Source organism: Fundulus heteroclitus, chromosome 5 (assembly GCF_011125445.2).
Source record: "Fundulus heteroclitus isolate FHET01 chromosome 5, MU-UCD_Fhet_4.1, whole genome shotgun sequence".
In the NCBI taxonomy this organism is placed as follows: Eukaryota; Metazoa; Chordata; class Actinopteri; order Cyprinodontiformes; family Fundulidae; genus Fundulus; species Fundulus heteroclitus.
Window position 1 is genome coordinate 8,826,607 of NC_046365.1, and position 22,589 is coordinate 8,849,195.

The window sequence follows — 22,589 nt, forward strand, 5'->3', positions numbered from 1 at the left end:
GTAAAAATTAAAGCTCATGTTGTTTATTAGTAAAAAAGATAAAACCAGTTTTTGCAGATTTGTCTAGACAGCTTAAAATGTCAGCTGCAAAATCCTTGTTTTATCATTGTGAAATTAACTTCACAATTGTTTTAAAAATATCAAACTCTCAGGGAAGTGAGGCCTGGGAAGATATTTTAAACTCCAATAGGTCTTTTTAGCTGTAAACTATGCCTGCTGCTCCGTTTTACCTATTTGTAATTATGTAGTGGATCTCGTTAAAAGGAAAAGGTTCAGTAAAGTACAACTACATTAGAGTTTGGTATGTGAATGTAACAAAAGGCATTAGTTGGGTTTAATGCACAGTATGTAAACGTTAGACCCTGTTGTCTGGCCTTGTCTCATGTTTATAATAAAGAATGTTCCAATTTCCACTTAAGTGCCTTATAGCTCCATATGGTGAAGTGTTCACAACCATTCAAAGTCATTCCTTCAGAGAGAAAAGCTTTTTGTCGATTTAAATGCATGAGGCAACCTTGACAGACATTAAAACAACTCCATGGAGCAGTAAGATGAGAAGGAAATCATTCCCAAAGGCATGGGCGCAGCACTAGTACCATGCAATGACAATATTAAAAACACAAGCACAAAGATGGTGGTAATAATGGATGAATGGAGAAAGCCTGAAAGAGAGAGAGAGAGGAATTTATGCCAAGCCATGATGATAGCAGTGACACTGAACAGGTGAGACTCTGCAGGCATGTTGCTTCTTCTCTGCAGTTTGCAACCGCAGAACTGGAAAGTTTTCCTCATTTGTTTTTTTTTTCCCACCAACGATAAGCTCAGGATTTCCATTTTCTAAACTGGATTTTGTTTGGGTTTCAGCATGTAAATGCGGTAATCGGGCATCAAGTTTAAAAGTCCCTTTCCTTTCTCTCTCTTTTTCAGATTTTCAGGGGGGGGGGGGGGTGTCGGGATTGTTGGGTTCTTCGCAGGGCTCTCACCTGGTCTCACTCCTGCCAGCACAGGCAGCGGGTGGTGTGTGAACGCCATGCGGGGGGACCTCGTCTGGGAAGTCAGGGCGTTGAAATCAAACTTCCCCGGCTTCTTAAGTGAACCAGGCGAGGACAGTCCTGACGGAAAAAAAAAAAAAATGGGATCAAAAATAAAAGTGGGGGTAAAAGGGAGAAAAAAAAGAGAGGTTGTCAAAAAAATGTTGCTCTTTTTGCTTCCTACACTTAAAAAAAAATCAACGTGAACTTCATGGAAGGGGGCTTGAACAATTATGATTTTGATTGGTATTCCTCATAGGCATGACCGCTGTCTCCTGTCAGGGGAATTAAGGGAACAGTTACTGCGTTTTGAAGTGAGGCTCGGTTATCAGTAATAGTTCTCTAACCAGTAGCAGAATAACAACGGGTTTGTAGAAAACCCAAAGTAAAATTAAAACAAAATCCTTGGAGCAGTGGAAAGCTGACAGCAAGTCAGATGGTGGATGCTGTTTTAGCTCATTTTAGCAGTTTAACACAATCTTATTACTCACTATATTAGTGAATAATGTGCATCTACATTATCAAGTTTGCTGCTGTTTCTCAGCCAAATGATTTTTATGTTACGCTACAAAAATTGAGTTGGCGTGGTTTGCCCACATTGCTGCACAAGTGACAGCCTGTCACAAAATTCACTAACGTTCACTATATTATTGGCGGACTTAGAGCGACTCGCTGGAAGCTGATCGGGCAAATTCGTACAGCTGGCAGCTTCTGCCAACATTATTTAGCATATTAATGCAGATGTTATCCAGCTGAGAAAACACTAGCAAACTTAATGATCTGTAGACGTTTAATATCTGTTCATATGTAGCCCAAAGATAAAAGGTTTCCAGTTGGAGTTGTTTTGAATTGCTATACTCAGCTAAAACAGCCTGGTTAGCTGTTAGCCTTTCACTACTCTGTTTTTTTTTGTTGTTTTTTTGTGACATGCCATCTTTTTATTAGAGCTAAGGGAACTATTACTGGTAATAACTTCACAGAACCTCACTTCAAAGAGCCATAACTATCTCTTTATGCCAATCAAGACCACAGGTGACCAGACAACATAAAAAAAAATTAAAATCAAAAGAGCCAACTGAAAGCTATTATTGGGAAATCATTCATTCAAACAAGAGAGCATGAAGGATACCCTATAATTTTAGAAAATGGGAAAGGAAATATTTTAATATTAACCCCAAACTTTGAATTTCTTCAAAGAAAAAAAAATATTATTCAAACTGAACCTGGCCTTTATTTCAATGCCAAGGAACATTTGTACGTTGAATAATCTCAACTCTCCCACTGTATGTTTTTTTTTTTTTCCAGATCTAACGTTTCTCTCTCTCGTCCAGGTGCCAACATGAGGGTTTCTCTGTCTACGAGCACATTTATGATGCAGCCACAGTGAACCAGCGATGGTCTGGCTCCGGCGCCGCTCACAGAAGTGGCTGCACCAGAAGACAGCTTCATTCAGAAATAGCACGCACTGTACAGTATGGACACAGCAGCTGGTAAGTGTGAAAGACAAGCAGACGGACAGAGAGAGGAGACAGAGGGAGAGAGGCGAGAAGAATGTGGGAGACATGAAAATATGCGAAGGAGCAAAAGAGCAAAAGCAGAACCTGTGAAAAATGCAGCAGTGTCTTTCTTTTCTTCACCGCATTGCTCTGACAACATGTATGAAATTGGAATGTCATAAGATGTTAAATATGGTTATTATCTCTTGCGCGCACACACTCACACACTTCTGAACACACCGTAGAGTCTGCTAGGTTTGACTGGTGCAACAAAGAGGCGCCTTTCTTCCCCTGTAAGTTTCGTTCTAATCTTTCAAATGAGCGTGTGGTCTGATAACTGATTTCTTCCGAAACTTTTTTTGGACTTTTGCTTTGTAGTCTATTTCTGTGGCCCCTCCGCGTCATACAAGGCATTAAATATGATTTCTCCTCAGTTCTCCAGCTGGAGACGTGTGAAAGTCTATGGGAGTGTGGAGGCGTGTAAAACCTTCCCTCCCTGTGTGAAAGAGTTAAGTCTCAAGCAGGTGGGAGTGAATTCGTGTGAACCATTTATGTCTTTAGCAGATATTTATTCCCCCCACATCCCTCCTCGCCCCACATTAGCACAAGTCTGGGGGCGTATTGTACTGTCAGAGAGATTCCAAGCATGAAAACAACCCCAATCCCACTTCTGACACCAGCAGTTAGCAATGATTGCTATGACACTGTCACACTTGCGGGAGAAAGGTGGAAATAAGAGCAGTCTGCAGAGACTGAGAGACGGAGGGACGCAGGAGAAAAACCGAGGAGGACGGAAATTGAGGAAAGAAAAACTGAGGGAATAAACCGTAGTGGTTTAGCTCAAGTATCGATGGCCATACCTGCTAGGTGATTTAGACAAATACGGTACTTTACATAAATATTCACTCTGCTTGAACTTTGTTATGTTAACAGATAGTATGGCATAATTTATGTTAAAGCAAAGTAATACATGGTTTTGGGTTTTTTTACAAAAAAAAATCTGTGTGTGCAGCATTGCCACAACATGATGCTGTAAGCAGCAACATGTTTCATGGTGGGGATGGGCTGTTTGGAACAATGTGTAACGTTTTGTTTTCCCACACAAAGCATTAGAGGAAGTCATTTCCATCTTCTTCTACATGTTTTCTATGTCTCCTGCATGGCTTGCAGCAAAACACAAGTGTGACGTCTTATGATTTTACCTCAACAACAGTTGTCTTCTTGCAAGGCTACTATACAGATTATGTCTGTGCAGAGCACAACATATGACAGATTATCCCACCTGAGCATTGAATCCCTGCAGCTCCTCTAGGGTTACAATGAGTATCTTGGCTGCTAGTCTGAATAATGTTCTCTTGTGCTCTACCTGCCAGTTCAGGTGGATGTTCTGGTTGGTAGGTTTGCTGTTGTGCTGTACTCTTTCTGTTTTCACAATGGATTTTGAAGTGTGTTGAGCACAAAGCTTGATTTTAAAATATAGCCTCGCTATAGATTTCTTTACACCTTTCTCCATAAGATTAAATTACAGAAAGGGGCACTCCATGTATTAGCTCTACATTTTATCCAACCCTTTAGAGTAAATGGGTCTTAATGCAAAGACACTTTTTAGGTTTGTATTCGTAAAAATCTTTTGAACTCATTTGTATAATTCTCCTTCCACTTCCCAATAATGGGCTGATGTATGTTGGTTTCCAGTAAAATACAATGATGTTTGTGGTTGTAAAGGGACAAAATATGGTAAAAAAATCCACTTTAGCAAATCACTGTATTTAGGATAGAAACCAAAATAGAAAACGATTGACATTTGCATTCGGGAGCTTATGATAGTATCAGGGAATGTTGTAGACAATATTTCTTCCCAGACGGTGCAGCGGTCTGATCTGGAATTGTGTTTGTGTGCCAAATTTGCACTGTTTCCTCTTCTGGCACGCCTTACTGTTTCACTGGCAACTAATCAAGCGTTCCCATGATGACCCTTCTGTCTCTTTGCACTAACAGGCCTACCACCAGATGCGCCTATGAAGAACACACAGGCTCAGACACACACACACACACACACACACACACGTTTTTTAAAAGACAGGGCATAATATTTTGAATGAGCGCAGAGAAGTTGGGGAGTTGGCTCTCCGGTGATTTAGAGCACATATGCGCATTGCTGGAAGTTCAACTGTGCGCCTCTGCGAGTCTGCAGGTCTGCAACATTTACCTTAAAGGCAGGCCGTCCCTGCAATGAGTCCCTGGTGTCTCGGGAAAATTTCACAATCATTTGGAATTAATATGAAATCAGGGTTGCTTCGATAGTCTCCTCTAACCTCCCCCCCCACCCCTCTTCGCCCCTGCAGAGCAGCTGTCTCCAGCATCCTCCTGGATCCCAAGGCTACAAACACACGGAAACACCATCTGGGACTGCGATCTCAGCTGTGTGTGTGTGCGTGTGTGTGTGTGTGTTTGTGTGTGCGTGTGTGTGTGTGTGTGTGTGTGTGTGTGTGTGTGTGTCTGTGTGCACGCTGGACTGGGCTGGGCTGTATGATATGTGCAAAAATCTATTTCCGAATCAAACTGTTGTGTGACTTATTTGTACTAATGCCTCTTCGTGAACCGATGCGTGTGGATGTGCACACGCTAGCTGTTTCTAGGGAAACCAGGGGGCACGGTGAGATACGGGTGGTGCACCTGCAGGGTCCTTTTATTTGTTTGTTTGTGCGAGAGTGTGCGAGTGAGCCTGTTTGTTTATATACCCCCCACCTGTACAGGAATTCCCATGTGAAAATTGCCAATGACAGGTGGGATTGTTTAGAAAAATCAGACACATGGCGCACTATTTATCCCACGCTTGCTGCTCTTTATTGTTTTGCTCTCCCAAAACATAAACCCATTGTTTTGTTTCTTGGTTCAACTTGGTAATTCCCTAAGCATTCGGGGTTAGCATACCTTAACTGGAATGTTGCATATATTAATTATTAGTCTTCAGAATCTAACGATGTTTTACTTGACTTTACAAAATTCATCAGGGCATATACAAGACTTTTGTCTGCGCTGGTATTTAAAAAGGAGTCAGGTGGCGTGAAGAGAGAGAGAGACGTAGGGAAAGAATGAAGAGTGGAGCCTCCTTTGTGGGTCCGATGATCAGCCTCTTAATTACATTTACAGCTAAGTGGAACAGAAGCCGAGGAGCAGCCGCTGAGGCTCAAGTGAGAGCTGACAGTGGCAAAACCCATCCAAAGACTCTTGGCTCCTCCGCTTCAAACTCTAATTAACCCTTCTTTCACATCAGCTTTCACCAGTTAAGAACACCAAAGTCATCTTCTCTGCCAGCTATCTCTGCTATTCCCTCTCGCGCTTCCCACTTTCCCCATTTGCTTGCCTAATTCTTTGGGCTCTCTCACCAACCTCTCCTCCTCCTGACATGTTTTCTCTCTCAGTGGGGGGGCCTTCCCACTGTACACCTTTTTCAATTAGATGGAAGGGAGGCAGGGATGAGGAGTCAAAGCGAGAGCAAAGGAGCAGGAGGACGGCTTTTACACCTCAGATCCCGGGGAACATCTTTAGAAAGGGATTTGAGGCGAGGGATGGAGAGAAGCGCAGCGGGATGGAGGCGGAGAAGCCACCTGAACACCTGCAGGGGCAGGGAGCACGATAAGCGAGTGTGTTGCAATGTGTGAGCGCGGTGGGGGAAGGGGGTTGGGAAGAGCTGTGAGTCGCTGTGTGTTCTGGGGAACTCCTATTTGCATATGCGCAGACTGTCGTTGCATGTGTGTTTGTGCGTGTGGGTTCTGAGTGGATATGAGTAAGCCTCTCTGCAAGTGTATACATGCGAGAGCCCAAGCAGGTAGAGTAATTAGACGTTTTAGTGTGAACGGGAGCAAGATGACCTCAAAAAGTTTTGCGAGGAGAACTGACAAAGCCACTACTTGTAGATTCGTGAATCACACCCATAAATCTTGCGGTTTAGAATCTCTTGCTCATGTGTATCTTGAACTATGAGCTTTTTCATATTGTGGGCCCATTAAAAACACAAACTTCAATGTATTTCATTGGGTTTTTATGTGCTAGTCCAGCTCATATATATAACTGTAAGGTGAAGGATAAAGTCTAAAGGTTTTTTAAAACATTTTTTTTACAAATAAAATCTGAGCAGCGTGACAGGCATATATGAGCGTCTGTGAATACACGTTGAAGTATTGGCGCAGATTCTCCACTAGATTTAAGGTCCGGACTTTGACTGGTCCGTTCTAACTCATAAGTACGGTTTGACTAAAATCATCGAGTTGTTGCTCTGGCTATCTGTTTTGGTCGTTGTCCTGCGACAACTCTGAAGAGAGGTGTTACCGCTGCCATGTTTAACAATGTTTATGGTAATGTGCCGTGTTCATTCTCTCATGCAAATGTTGTTTTGCATGTAGGACAAAAGGTCCAAATCGTTCTCATCTAACCAGAGCATCTTCTTCCACATATTTACTGTGCTCCTCACATGGTTTGTGGCAAAAAGCAAACAAAACCTCTTTAGGCTTTGTCTCAACAATGGCTTTTGAACACTTTGCATCCTTTTCCTTGTCAAATAACACCAAAAAACAAAATGAATGCTGCGGTTGTAATGTAAAAGAAAAGAAAAATGGGAAAACGTTTGAGGTAAATTAATACTTTTGCAAGGTACCGTATATCTCTTTAACAAATATTCATACATGAAAATATTACATTTAATGTCTTTTTAACTTGCTATCTTTTTCTGTATTATATTCAAATAAATAAAAAACAAACAATACAATATGTTTATCTGGAAAATAATATGTACATAGATTGCCTGCTGTATGTATTGTAAATAGATAGAAACACGTACACACATGAACATATACACAGGAATAATTGTGCTTCATAAGATTTGATAGCAAATAGATATGAGTGTAATCAATGTTGTTCTAACCATGGTAAGGAAACTGCACGCCATCGTTTTCATGTTTTATCTTCCTCTCCTGCACACTCGCCAAATGGTGCTGCACTGAAAGTGGAGAAGGGTATTGTTAACAATGAGACAGGGGAAGAGCGAGAGAGAGAGAGAGAGAGAGAGAGAGAAGAAAAGGAGAACGAGCGAGAGACAAGGAGGGAAGGGGAGAGAGAGGAGTGAGAATTTGTGTATGATCATGGTGGTGACTGATCGGTCATATGCACAACATTAAGATCAACTGTATGCATGATTATGGCTTTAAGGTAAAGACATGTGTATCCTGGTGAAGAGCTGGGTGTGAGGTTAAAGGTTGTTAAGAATGGGTGTAACTATGAAGTAGAATGGGTGAGTCATGGCTACAGGGGTGGGAATAGGGTAATGTGTGGCGATATGCAACATTTTCAGGCATTAAAAACAGACAGCAAATTCCAAAAGCCCAGAGCTGCTGTGTGGAAAAAAAAATCTGTATTTCAAATTGTTTTCTGGAGTAATGAGAGTTACAGTGAAGTTCTAACTATGAATAACCTTATTCTTTATTCCAAACTTGTTATTTTAAAGCATTTTCTATTTAAAATGTTCATCTTACTGTATGGGGTAGGGTTCTACAGACTGAAAGTCACTTGAACATGTTACCAAATGATCCTAGTGTTCACTAATTTTAACAAATTACTGGTTGATTACTTTTGAGTGTTTCTTTTCTTCAAAACTGAATTGTTACTGTCGTGTACAACCTAAGGAACGGTGATTTGGGCGGGTGAGTGGGATGTTTTGAAGGGTGCTCTGTGAGGACTATGTGAATCACCAGAGTAGAGCAGGCTGATTGATTCGGGAAGTGTGGATGATCATTTGGGGCGTTTGTGGTTGGGTGGTGGTCAGACAAGACAGTGCAAACATTTCTTCATGCTCAGGTAGTGGGTGACAGGCGTGAGGTTGGGATGGAGTGGATACCTGCATCCATGTCATTGGGCCACGCGCTGGACTGGGAAGAGCTGGCAGCGGGTGAACGTCCAGGATAGAAAACGTCATCTGTGGGGCTCTCCAGCTCACTGTCATCTAAGGACTTCCTCTTGGTGGAGCTGAGGAAAACGGGAGGACATTTTAAGGGAGAGAGGAGGATGCTATCATATCATAGATGCTAAAGCTATCATATAAGTATATGTCAAGAAATACAATGCTTAGCAACATTATAGGTTATCAGACAATCCCACAGACAGCAGATCAGACAGAACGGAACAAAAACACAGCAGTAAATGTGTAGAAAAAGGGTAGAGAAAAAAAGAGAGGAACCAGGTTGCCTTTTTGTGGCTCAGAAATTTCGATCGTTTAGGTTTTTATAACTACCTCCGTGGAAGATTTGCGTACAACTCCACCTCAGACCTAAAGTGACAGCAGATGACAGAGGTAAGAAGACAGAAAGAGAAAGACAGAAGAGAAGAATAAAGCAGAAGAGCAGTCACATTCATAAAGAGGAAAGTAGGTACCAGACACACACACACACAAACACATATAGGAATTCGGAGACTGGAAAGAGCCAAAAACGGCTTTGGATTCAGTACAAGCTGTGATAGCAAAAACACTTTCTTGACTGTAAATAAATGTCTCCTGCATTACCAAAGCTGCACGGTAAAAAGTTACTGCCTGAAAGGCATAGACTCAGATGGATTTATATAGCTGGCAGAGTTTCAACGTGCATTTGAATGAGTTTGCTTTTCAAAGCAGAGAATTTGGGGAGTAGTGAAGATATGATATGATCGTGTTTGCATAGACATTTCAGTGCTGATTATGCCATTATTTTCTGCCAAAAATAAATAAATAAATCACACATTAAATCTGGCCTGTTAACTGCTGTGTGGAGGAGGTACAATTGAAAAAAAAGAGATACGACGATTGAAGCATTTATTTGAAATGTCAGCAAAAGATGTTATCAGGAAATAGTGATTATACTGATTATTCCTCCTTTGCCAGAGGGAATCTTCTGCTAAAACAGTTTTGATGATGAAAAGCAACACTGCAGGCAAATAATAAGGTTCTTAATCCAAGCATCCCTCCAGATTGTGACGACACTGACGTGTTTTAAAATTGACTCCCAGCAGCACTTGTACCTCTATAACAGGCCAAGGCCAGCATGATTTTCATGGTATGATAATGAAAATCATGATAAAAAATACCACAGTTTCACTGTATCACAGTATTTACACAATTAGTAGTAGAAATGTAAAACCTTATCAAACTGCAGTTGTTTTAATCCTAAAAGTGATAATTAAACCTACTGATGCAAAAACTTCATAGTTACAGGTAAAATGCTATTTATTTATGCATTTATTGGTATTTAAATTCTTACACACAGACACATTTAAAAACATAGACTACACATTTACATAAGTGCAGTGGTCTTTGAGCCAGCTGAGCAGCAGTAAGGAGCAACAGGTAGGGGAGGGGCTGCACTACATTATTCTGTCCTCCACACAGCAAAAGAGAAAATGTGTTCTCTCTCAAAGGACTTTAAAACGTAGGAACAGTGTGGTGCAGAATTTCTGCACTTTTTAGACCGTAACTTCTAAAAACCTTAATACCCCTTGATACGGGTAACTGGCCCATTTTACTCTGGACTGTGCAATGTGTGGATGTGGGTCCAGTGTCATGCGTGCTTACCTGGTGGAAGGAGGGGAGGTGAGTGAGCGCCGTCCCAGAGCGACCTGGTTAATGTTGTAGTAACTGGGACTGCTGTCCAGCTCAGCCAGTGAGAAGTTGGGCCCTGATGCCGTGGCTACGGGAGCTGAGAAGGAGGAACAGAGAAGAAAGCAAAGAATAAGATAGGAATATATACAGGTATGAACAAAGATGATTCACTTCTCAAAATAATAACGCAGCTGATTAAACTTTGACCAAAAAAACAGCATCAAAGAGAACATTGTTGACTGTAATAAACGTATTCAATAGATACCCCTTTTTCCTGGTACAGTTAAAGATTACAACCAGAGAAGATATATAGAGGAAACTACTAAATATGCTGTAGGGCTGTCCTACTTTAGAGGCTAACGTAGCTCTTCTTCAAGGCCTTTGAAGAGAGAAATAACTCACTCTGTGACACTCTGACTAGTTCCGCCACATTCCACACTCCTGAGGTGACGAAGCAGTCCTGGAAGCTCAGGTGTCCTGTACAGAAAGGGGGGGGGGGGAAAGGGTTGCAGTTCATTGTCTTGTGTTAAACTGACTTTGAGGAGGCTGCTATCTGCAACCTGGCCGATCATCATCTGTGAAGGTGTGTTTGGTAACAGCATCCATAACAGCTGTACTCAGCCAGTGTAGCAGTGTTTGGACATGGAAAATGCTCGTGCGGGTACCTACCATTGGGTGGTGGTTTGATGTCTGTGTCTCCCTGTTGGCTGGAGCTGTCTGATTGTCCAGATTCTGTAGGGCAAAGGCACAGAAAGAGACAAGACAAAGGCAAAGGTTAGCCAAGAGTTTAACATGTAAAAAAAAATAAAAAAATTCAGTGCCTCATGGATATAGGGAATTTGATATTTGAGATGTGAGAGAGAATAGGAAAAACCTGCAGTATGTGCTAGAGTATGTTATGCATCTTGTTAATTTATATCTGCGAATTCACACATCGTGTTGGAGAGTGTGTGTGTGTGTGTGTGTGAGATTCGCTCGTATCTAAGAATGTTCTCTCCCGCCGGTCCCGTCTCTGTGCAATCAAGGTGCAATGATTTACAGTGCGCTGCCGCGGCATTTAGTATCTAACCACGTAATCGTATCGCTCACCCTAATCCTATTTAATACCTTCTTGCTTGTAGGGATTTGGTCTACATAAACAGAGCACCTTACACACACATATGTGAACATGTGAACACAAACGCATGGCCTCTCTCTCTCAATCTGTTTCTCCTTTCGTTCCTGCTTCATACTTTAATACACGTCGTAATCCACGCATGAACGCACATACGCGTGCTTACACACACGGGTACAGGGGAAAGCTTCGCGGATGTCTCTGCCACATTTATTTATGTATTATTTATCCATGGGCAGCTGCCTGTTTATCCTCTGTTCACAACTTTCTTTACAGTTCAGACCGGTTCTCACCTACCACTTGTTCATAACTGTCTGTAAAACATAGACGTAGACCCTTCAGTATCAATAAAGCTGCTCTATTTGTTTTATTATTATAGTCTTGTTTAATCTATCACTTATTTTTAGTAACTTTATTATTATTTTGCCTTTTGTTTAACTTATTTCTTGCTCCGGACTGTCTTATTTGATCTTGTATCAATGTAAAACAGCCTTGGAAACACGTGAACACTAAGATTAAACATAAGATATGAGGGAGTGATACGTTGAAAAAGGATGTTGGAGAAAGTGCCGGAGTCTGTGGCAAAGTTGCCTTAAAAAAAGCATTTGTGTTTGAACACATGTACCAAGCCGTAGCATAGCACACATGTTCTTCCTCCACTTATCCAAAACACAGAGTAAAATGAGACTGAGCTCCATTTCCTGGACAAGTGAGGTGTGGGGAACTAAAGCCAATGGCAGCCCATTCAGGCCCTGCTAGGCCCCAGCTAGCTAGCGAGCGAGCTAAAGGAGGTGTTTATCTGCAGGCTGTAGGTGATAACAGAGCGCAGAGATTCATGCCAGCAGCACTTGCCTTGCAGCCACACTAAGCCACAGATTACTGAGCAGAAACAATAACAGACCTGTCTCGCTGCCTTCGACACACTGCTTATCCTCAGAGAGAGAGAGAGAGGGAGAGAGAAGGAGTAGGCTAGACTGAGACAGAGAGGAGGAAGAATGAAGGAAGGAAAGAAAGAAAGAGCAAATGAAAGAGGGCTTCTCTCGCTGAAACTCTCGCTCCTCCGCGTGTCTCTCACAGGCTGGGTGTAATCCTGGCAGCCATCTTAGAGCTTGGCAGCCATCTTAGCATTGGCGGCAGTGCAGCATTCCAGCTAACTGACAGCACTCGCTCCGAACATACGTGGCAGTGCCCCCGCCGCGCACGCCCCCCCAGACACATTTAAACACACGCTCGTACGTGGACAAACACTGAGGTAGGCTCTTAGAGTAAACACGTACGATGGCCAATGAAAGCTGTCGCAAAAAAAAAAAAAAACACAACCTGACTTCAGTGGACTTTTAACCGTCGTGTGGTATTTCACTCACGGGCTCTAAATGACTGTAAACACTCTTCCTCACAATATTCAGCCCACCTCACAGTGCGTCCAGTGTTAGTAGCAGGAATGCCGCCGTACTGACTTCAAGGCACGCTTGAACCGACGCCTCGATAACAGCTCTGGTGGCGGCGAGTCGTAACGCTCTGGACGGGTCGACGGTCCGTCCCCGTACTCAAACAACGACGCATGCTTCGCATTCACGAGGGGCGTCGTGGACCAGCAGCGTTTAGACGCACGTCAGAAAGAGTCGCTCTTATTTTCTATTAAAGAACACACACCAGCAGCACCTGGTTGTCTGCCAACGTTGAAGGCACAATGCCCGCCAGTCCTTCTCAAACTTGTTCCATTGAAAGGCGTTGATAAAAGTAGTCAGAGCCTAAGTCCAGTAATTTGTTTTGTCTCAATGCACTTCATCATCAATGTGTTACGAAGGTAGCAAGTGGCGCACTTTAACTGATTAGAAGCTCAGGATACAGGCAATAATAACATGCTAAATAGTTATTATCGCCTGGTTTGTCATCACAATATGAGAATGAATGGGAGAATTTGAAGTCCATGTTGTCCATCCCTACAGTCCACCAGAGCTGCATAACAATGCTAATATCAGTGTCTGACTAGGAGTTTTGTATCATCATTCAATCAAATGGCTATTTTAATATCTTTTTAACGACTCTGGACTGCAGCTGATCACCTTTGTAGAGTCAAAACTACATGGACGACTCTACATTTGAACAGAAATGATATAAAATACAGTTTGAGATTGACGAAAACCTAATTCTACTTTCAAAAACACAAATGGGATAACTTCGGAGATTAGGACAAGCTAAGTATTAAACAAGCTGTAACAATTCAGATAGACGGGTCAACCCTGAACTGAATCTATATCACAGATTGCAGATTATTCAAAACGCAATCTATGATTAGTAAAGCCTTCACTTAATCTGTCAAAGTGAATTTTTTTTTTTACGGTTTTGTCTGTATGTTTCCATTGGTTTTTAAAATGTTGTTATGCATCGTATTGTTCATTGTTTTACTGTATTACATTTTTACTGTGAAGCACTTATCTGTGAAAAGTGCTATACAAATAAACTTTACTTACTTACTTACTTACTTACTTACTTATATAGTTAAAATCTCGTCTCTTCTAATTGATGTTAACCCTGGTTTCTGTATCTTTTCATCTTGTGAGCAGAACGTATCGGTAAACAACTAATGGTCGTAGTACCAAACAACATAACAGGAAGATCCTGTGATTGAGTCGTTATGAATTTATTTCTCATATTCGTGATACCGATTCATTTGTTTTTTTCACGGAGTCATTATTGGTAAACCTTTGCCATTCATTGTAGGCAAGTTGCAATGAACTCCAACACGCTCTATTGTTGCACAAAATGTGAAAGGTGAAAGTCAAGTTGGATAAGAGACCATCAGTGGTAGAGGAAAAAATACACGAGAGATAAAGACGGCATGAATGTACTGTCCTTTCTGTTCTTCCTTTGTTTGGTCTGTTGTTTTTTGTTGTTGGGTTTTTTTTTTTTTTTATTCAAGGGGGCTAATCAAGAGGAGAGCAAAACTTCGTTGGACCCTGGAGCTTTCAACTAATATGACTTTTGCAGTTCAGAGACATCACGACATCACTCGCTGGAAACCAGTCCCACTGCTGAGTGTGGCCGTGCATCATATAGCTGCACAGCAAAGAGAGGAGGACATGGTGAGAGAGGAGGTAAAACAGGGGTCTGGTTACTGGTTATCACTGCTCCGCAAGCTGCAGGCTACCACAGCAGTCACAACCCCCCCATCCTTACCCCCAGCCAGCCTCTGAAGCGCACATCCAGCCCCTTATCTTCTCACCGCAGCCCCCTAAAGCCCTCCCTTCAGCGACCCCAATCAGAGTCCTGCAGCCCCTTTTCCTCAGATGCCCCGCTGCGTTTACCGCCAACAAACACATTTTTAACCTCAAATCTTTCAGCCAATTGTGCAGCCCCTTCAAATCAGTGAATTAAAATGAAACAATACGTGAAGATAAAGCCAAAGCATGGCCCAGACATGTACATGAGAAACAAGCTGTGCTCAATTTGTGATCTCCAGCACTGTTTTATTGAGATCTTTAAAAAACTATTGTGGTTGATTAATAATTTAGCCATAATGTTTTTTACTACAAGGCCTACTTAGATTGGTGAGGAAAACACAATCTATGTAGAGTATAGGTCAATGGAGATTATAACATGCAATATTTTCCACCAGAACACAGATTTGGGACGAAGGGGAAATGGATGATGCAACAGGGAAAAGGTCAATTTTAGGGTTTCAGCTACTTTTTACAGCCTCTATTCCTATAGGAACACTGTTTTGCCTTGATAAACTAGAAATATGCTCATCTACTATATCAAAAAGCTTGGCTGCTATAGTCAGCCACTGTGGACACACTGTAAACTGTCATGTATGTATATGTTCAGTAACTAACCAACAATTCAAATATACAATTTGACTAATTTCGGTCCTGTGCGCCTTATTTATTAAGTACATTCAATAAAAACATTGTAAAACAAATTCTTTAAATGGGAGATGAACAGGTGTAAAGTTAAAGTAAAATGGTTCAAGATTCTTTCTTTTCCCTGAAGGTCAATGATTTCACAGCTACAGTTTAAAAAGAAGAAAAGAAAAATCTCAACTATTTGCTAAAAATCCCAACAAGCAATTTAAAGCTGAAGGAACAAACGATTTTCTTTCAGTCTATTAGCCCTACAGTTTGCCAGCAGATACCTGCGCCCGCATCGGAGCAGCTTGAACTCACCGTCCCATGAGGCAAAATCGGATACTGGTGAACAATTAGTGAACGTCAACCCGAATTCAAACTAACTTCCTGTTTTGTGAAAATGAATGCACTAATATGTCATATTTAAAGGACTTTCCAGTTTTTTGTATAGTTCCCTATTCTTACAGTAATTGACAGTGACCTAATGTGTGTGTCCTGGACTACTATTGGTTGGTCACTGGGAGCCTATTGGTATAGCAGAAAGTTAATTATTATAATTAATTAACTTTATTGATCTCACAATGGAGAAATTCATTTCTGCATCTTAACCCATCCCCTGGGGAGCAATTGGGGGTTAAGGGTCTTGCTCAGGGACCCAGAGTGGCAGTCAGTGGGAGTTGAACTCAGAACCTCTGGGACCCAAGCTCAATGCTCTAAACACTAGGCCACCACTCCCCAAAGTAAGGAAATATCATACGCCTTACTCTACTGTCCAGACATTCAGTGAAGGTTCAAAGCACAACTTCTTCTTTAAGATAGCTGCACTCCTCCTACTCCATTTCAACATTCAGTTTATTTGTAGAATGCCAATATACAGCAAATGGCAATTTAAGACACTTAAAACTGAAACTGGACTCTCCATCTCAGCCACACCTAAATAGTTACAGCAACCAAATAAAACCCAAACGCAAACAAGTCTGCCCATTTTCTCTTGGGATGTCCTTTTTGAGGACATCCCAAGTAGTATGTTAATTCAAGTTAAATAACTAAGTTAGAATTAAAAGCCATCAACTTTGCACACAACTTTGAACAGTCTTAGCTTGGAGGACCAGACTGGAAGATAATATAAACATAGTTCAGGCAGATTCACTAGCGAATGGAAAGTAATGATGTGTAGATGGGAATGGTATTAATTCACTTGACCTTCAATCTGTGTGTGCCTTGTTTTCATTGTGATGTCACAGCGAAACTATTCATTCACATATTTCTACATCCAACATTTCCAGGATTGTGAAAACATGTGCAGGGACTGGCTGACAGAAAATGATACCATATCCCAATTTGGCTCTTGAAATCTGAAAAAGACAAAGTAAAAAAAAAAAAAAAAAAAGCCTTTTGAGGAAGGTATTTGTCTGCATTTTAACTTCAATAACTCTTCATGGCAGCAGCTAAGCGATGACTGCTGTCGTGGCTTGGTGATTACAGTATTTCTCCACAGGCTACAGGGCAAGTCCCATGACCCCACGGCAATCAACGTAACCCCACTCATCATGGCCCTGACACACATTACTGGGCCTCACGCTGCCCTCTCCCTTCCATCCATCAGTGCAGCTTAACGCTCGCAATTTATCTGGCACTCAGGCATATTTCTGTGCCTTTCCTTTTCACATGTCCTACCTTCTCCACACCACAATTATTGTCTTATATTGGAGGTATTTTAAAGGCCCAACTGTGAAGGTCCAGTCATTTTCAACTCTCAGAGCTTCTTATGACAACTCATCGCTTCCGTGTGTTACTGACACTGTAACTCTCCCAGTCTATCACACCAGTCAACCCAGCTAACCCAAACAACTTGGTTTGCATCAATCAGTTCTGGATTAGGTATCAGCTCGGTTACTTGTTGGACCCGGCTGTCGACCAACAGGTGGTAGTGGGTAAGTCAGACTCGCCTGTCGGTCGTGCTTCATGCACACCCAAGCAACAGGTTAACTAAAATAGGACCAGATCCAAACAAACTCCGCTATCACTCAAAGCCACTAACCGTAACAGAGAAAGAGGGAAAAAAACCTGAAAAAATTAATAAAATGACCCCAACAGTACAATGCAAAATAGAAAATGTCAGCTGTCACAGATTCGTACAGAATGCTGCTCTTTGCGTGTCGATTCAGCGTAGCCACGCACACGCTCAACTACTACGTCCGTTATGCATGGTCTGCAGTCGCATCCGATGAGGAAGCATCCATCTGTGTTCGCCTGCCTGTGTGTAACACCACATTGTGTCGATTCCCCTCCTTGTTGGAACAAATGTCAACTCTACAACACCCCCCCCTCCTCCCCCTCTCCTCTGCTCTCCTCCCCAAAACACAGGATAACACAGTACAGCCTCCCAATTGGGTTTCGCTTAAGAGGTTTATCGGTATGTTGCTAAACATTCTGACCTTTTTTTAATCCTTAATGCGCTTAAAATGTTCCAAACCCTCCTAATCCCCCTGGCTATCCCACACAGATGTTCACTCAGCTCTTTTATTGGACGTCATTTTATTTCCCTCTTTTATTTATATATTTAGAAACAGCTATATATTTCTGTTCTACTTTTTTTATTATTATTTATGTCTGTGTGTCATACCAGGGTATACTTCTTTTCTACGGCATTAACAAGTCTTCATCACCCCGTTTGGTAGATAGATGTGTTTGGGTGTATGCAGCACTGCTTTCATTCTAAAGGTATTAATCCTTATGTGACGATTTGGATAATTCTATTTTATTTCAGTAGAAATAATAACTGTATATATTATATGTTATATGCTAATTGTTTCTCACTGTTATTTGTTCCCCTGCTGATTTTCTAAGCATTCTTACTTATACTTACAACAAAGTTCAAATAGATTTGGGTCTCATTGAGTGAAATAAGTACTCCAGTTCTATCTAAATTTGGCTTGGGATCTTCAGTGTATAAACACACCTGTCCACAGGAGAGAGAGAAAAAAAACAATCTTCCAGTCTATTCCCCACTATTATGGGCAAGACCTCAAAGCAGTGAAAAACATCAGAGACATGACAGTAGATTTATTGAATACGGGAATGGGCTTCAAGATAATCAGAAAGGTGCTTAAAGTCTAACTCTTGGACTGAAAAAAAATCCTGAAAACCGTTGAATAACTTCCAGAACAAGGTAAACTTTGAATATTCATGTATCAAAAGTGTTCAAATTAAGTTTAAATATGAAATATTGCACATTTTTTACACCGATTATGGTATGGTATCTTGTTGATCATTCCTGGTAGTGGTAGTGGAAGCAGTTGCTCTTCAGGTCCTCACAGCATATATTGTTGGTACTTGTCTATCTAAAAACAAAGAATCACCATGATAACACATGGTGACAATACAGATTCTTGATTCTTGACATGAAAATAAAATGTAACCATTTCATTCCACTCTCGTGTCTTTCTTCATGAACCACTTCACTGAATACTACTAAATCTTACTGAATAGCAAATGTGAATCAAGAAGTAACAGATATTCATACTTTGAGAGCATTAGCCTGACTTAGCAAAGCTATGTCCTGTAGACTACCATCTAGTCTTGTGCATGGAACGCAGAAGTTGGTTTGTGGTAGGGGGGGAATTATGTCCAGGTAAATAATTTACAATGTAAAAGCAAAACAAATTGAAAAAACAGCTAACAGATGGTTCTATAAAGGTTGAATTTTAGTTTATATGAGTTTGACAAGGTTTTCGTCTTAGCCTGGCCAGCTTGTGTAATGAAGGAAAGGAAATGCTGACCATGACTAGAAAAAAAAGCATCTCCACACTCCAACATGAAGGTACAAAATTAGTTTAGCGCATTAAGAATCAATGGATAGGGCAATTTTACAATATAATCCTAACCAAGAGTCCCTTTCCTTTAGCCACAAGCAGGCACATACTTACATACTCACAGACAGACAGAGAGACACTGAACTTCCTCTCAATCTTTTTAGTCGGACATTTTCATGGACAGAAAAGACGGAATATACTAAATCTGATTCAGCTTTTTAAGTGTTACAACAGTGATACAGCTCTCTCCCCATGAACCAGACACATTTTAGCAGAAACCCTCTCACAGTATTACAGGTACATGCTACCGGTGGCTAAGATTAGCAACAGGCGTGGTCCTTGAAATAGCATCCCAAGGATTTTTTTGGAAAAAAAGTTTTACTGTATAAACTCTTGCAATTAAAAATAACAGTAATGAATAAATAAATAAAGATTTTACCAAGGATTCAACTTGGGGGTCTCCTTCACAAAGACACCAAATTATCATGTCACTTATTGTGTATTAAGCCAGCGTATTAGCCATTAGCATAGTGGTTCGTAGCTGAAGCCAACATATACATCAGACAGAGAACTCTATTGCACCGAATGTGATCTGATTTGGGATGTGGTGTTCCCCTATTTTAAAAAAAGTATATATATATATATATATATATATATATATATATATATATATATATATATATATATATTTGTGTGTGTCTGTGTATTTGTGCATGTGTGTGTCCCTGCATCACACTGCCACCGTGCCAGGCGGGCATGCAGGCAGGCAGGCTGTGTGGTGAGGTGGCAGAGTATGGCTCTGTATGTGTGCGTATGTATATGTCTGTGTGCGCCTGTGTGTGTCTGTGTGTGTCTGTGAGCTCGTGTGTGTGGAGCAGGTGTGCCTGGCCGCCCTGCACAGCTTGCTGCCCATCTGTGCTCCCGTCTGTGTGCCGCCTGCGCCCACTCGCTGCCAACAGCACGGCACTACGGCAAGAAGGCCCAGGAGAGAGGGATACTGAGTGACGAGGGGAGGGATGGAGAGAAAGATGGAGAGATGGGGGGAGAACGAGAGGAGGAGAATGCACCCTGTGAGAGAAGGGAGGGGGTGGAGGGCGGGAATTACAAGGCGGGAACTTTTTTTTGTAGGATCGGAAAAGAGGTGAAAAATAGTCAGCAGGTTCTGGATTTGGAGAGGGCGCATAAACTTGGAGGGAATGGGTGGAGCTGGTGATAGAGAGGCGGTTTGGGGGTAAATTCTGACTGGCCAGATGCCCATGCTTGCCACTGCCCTTACACACCAGCCACCTAACCTCTTATTACCCTCTTTACCTCAACTACTGAACTATGAGTGTACCACAAGGTATTCTGAAATGTATCTCCATTACAGAGTTAGGAAAGACTCTTTAGACCTCCTAAAAGGAGTCTAACTGGAAATAAATAACGCTGTAGAGTCAGTGACAGCGTCCCCAAAAAGGCTTCAAGTCCACAAACATATCTATCAAGATTCTGAAGCGACACAGAGAGTAAAAATGTTTTTTCTTTTTACTCAAAGAGTCTATTTGTATATTTGAGTCATTTATTGTAGCATCTGATAATATAGACTGGTTGGAGAAAAGCTTGCAAAATAAATAAATCAATAAAAAAAACACAAAAGGAATGTAATGTGACCTTCAGTGCTTGTCAATCAAATCCTCCGTGATGGTCTCACTGTTTTGACCTCCATGTTCGATTTGAGTGTTCACATGTAATACCTAAATCCCACCATCACGTCCATGTTCAGCCCAACATGAGCAAAAGGGTCAGTTTCTTAATGTGCAACACTAATTTAAGCCGCGCAGCCACTTCAGTTGCATTTCTTTTTATATTGAGTTAAAAATGAGTCACAGATTAAGCATTCGCACACACGCCAAGACTCGCTTCTCCACGTCAGAGCATGTGAAACAAAGCTTTGGGATAAACAGACCCTGATTGCTAGAAGCCTGTCCTCTCATTTTTGGCTTCCATCTTGATTTGACCAAAAATAAAAATAAAAAAAAGAAATAAAAATAAATCATGAGGACAAATATGTTTAGGTAGAACGGCAGCAGATTATCTCAATGCTATTGCACAAAATGTTGGATATAGTAAGTTTATAAATAAAAATTATAATTAAGATTGAAAGATAAAAAAATAATCTTTGGTTCCTTTGCTATTTCCTATGCAATGAGTAATTAAAGTACTCTGCACAGATACTAATACGTGTAATCAATATAAGAGATGCAGTGCCTCGGGGTTTTGACAATTCTTGCATTAGTTTGCTGCTTCAAGTCCTGAAGGACCACAAGGGCTCAAGGAGTTGTGAAACTACTCGACCAAACACCAAAAGACGTTGCGTGCATCTTCTCTCCCTCTGTTTCACACACAAACACACATTTCCTCCATAAGGATCTCACATGCAAGTGTGGCTGACTTTTCCTTGAATACATTTGAATCTATAAAAATTCACACTTACATGTCATGGTGTCAATGTACATGTCTTAAAATTGGTGGAGGCTGTGAATACGTTTTTTTGCAAACTTTACTTTCATTCACGAGGGTTTACATACAGCTGATCTGCTTTATTAACAGTGTTTGGAGAGCACTCGGTGCGTGTGTGTGTGTGTGTGTGTGTGTGTGTGGTTGGGGGCCCCCAGCGCGTTTCACGACCCAGCCTAACAGAGTGTGAACGTGCTCCTGCCGCGCTGATACTGATATAACTGTCCTGTAAGTGGTGTTGACACCGGCATTATTATCCTGTCACCCTCCATCTCTACTCAGTTTAAAGGAGTCAACCGGGGCGGGGGCCCCGAGCATATCAAGGGCCGGTGTCTTTGCAAAGCCCCGATCCAGCCCAAATAAATACAGCTGCACAAAGGCCGGAAAGGGAAAGAGAAGGGGAGCACGGGGTGGGAGAAGGAAGAAGGCGGTGCACTTTCTCTCACTGCTACTGCCGCACGGCTTCGACTTAACACAAACATCAGTGATCCACACGCATACGTTAAAGAGGGAGCTGCTGCAGTAGGGGCTACCGCCACCAGGTGGCGTTTTCCTGGCACGTGTGCGCCATGGTGAAATGCAAATAAAGCAACAAGGCCTTGGGCCAGGCGTCTCAGCTAGCTCAGACTTCGCTCTCTAGACTGTGGAGAGAAGCAGGCCAGGAATAGAGACAAAGACATGAAAAGGGTGAGAGATGTGATGTGAATAAATCCAAAGTGAAATATGGAGCCGTAAACACAGAGCTGCGAGTAGGAGCTTATCGTTTTTTTTTTTTTGCCCTGAGATAGGGAGACCCTCGCGCAGCGTGCACGCCGCTCTGTTTTAAGAAAGTGTTTCGAATCAAAGTACTGCACACTCTTTAGCATAAGCAGATGAAAGCCGTTTGAGATGGAAGAAGAAGCGAGCGCACGCCGTAATGGGGGAAATCCACAGCAGAATGAAAGAATCTTTTTTAAAAAGGAGAGTAAAGATTAAATAAAATAGAAGAACGTTGTAGAAAGGACAGAAGAGAAATCATGAGCTGTTTAATGTGTCAGAAAGAGTAGAGAAGCAAGCTGAAGGCAGAGTGAGGGAAGGGCCTGTGCTAAGACTTGGATTTCTCCTCCCCCGGTCCCTTTTCCTGCTGCCCTACATACACACTGTAGGTCTTTGTGCTGGGCCT

At 41.7% G+C, this 22,589-nt stretch overlaps 1 protein-coding gene across 12 annotated transcripts in view; it reads right to left on the reverse strand.

The window, feature by feature from the left end:
* Positions 1-22,589, reverse strand: part of LOC105936691 (nuclear factor 1 X-type) — a 128,268-nt gene that overhangs the window by 12,407 nt on the left and 93,272 nt on the right. For 6 of the 12 annotated variants that reach the window (XM_012877643.3, XM_021324112.2, XM_021324111.2 and 3 more), the window contains 7 exons: positions 10,821-10,883; positions 10,554-10,628; positions 10,125-10,248; positions 8,814-8,849; positions 8,421-8,548; positions 7,452-7,526; positions 984-1,112 (listed from right to left, as the gene is read on the reverse strand). In XM_012877643.3, the coding sequence (XP_012733097.2) occupies positions 984-1,112; positions 7,452-7,526; positions 8,421-8,548; positions 8,814-8,849; positions 10,125-10,248; positions 10,554-10,628; positions 10,821-10,883 (630 nt within the window). The remainder of the gene's footprint in view (positions 1-983; positions 1,113-7,451; positions 7,527-8,420; positions 8,549-8,813; positions 8,850-10,124; positions 10,249-10,553; positions 10,629-10,820; positions 10,884-22,589) is intronic. The other 6 variants (XM_021324106.2, XM_021324114.2, XM_021324109.2 and 3 more) reach the window with 4 other exon arrangements.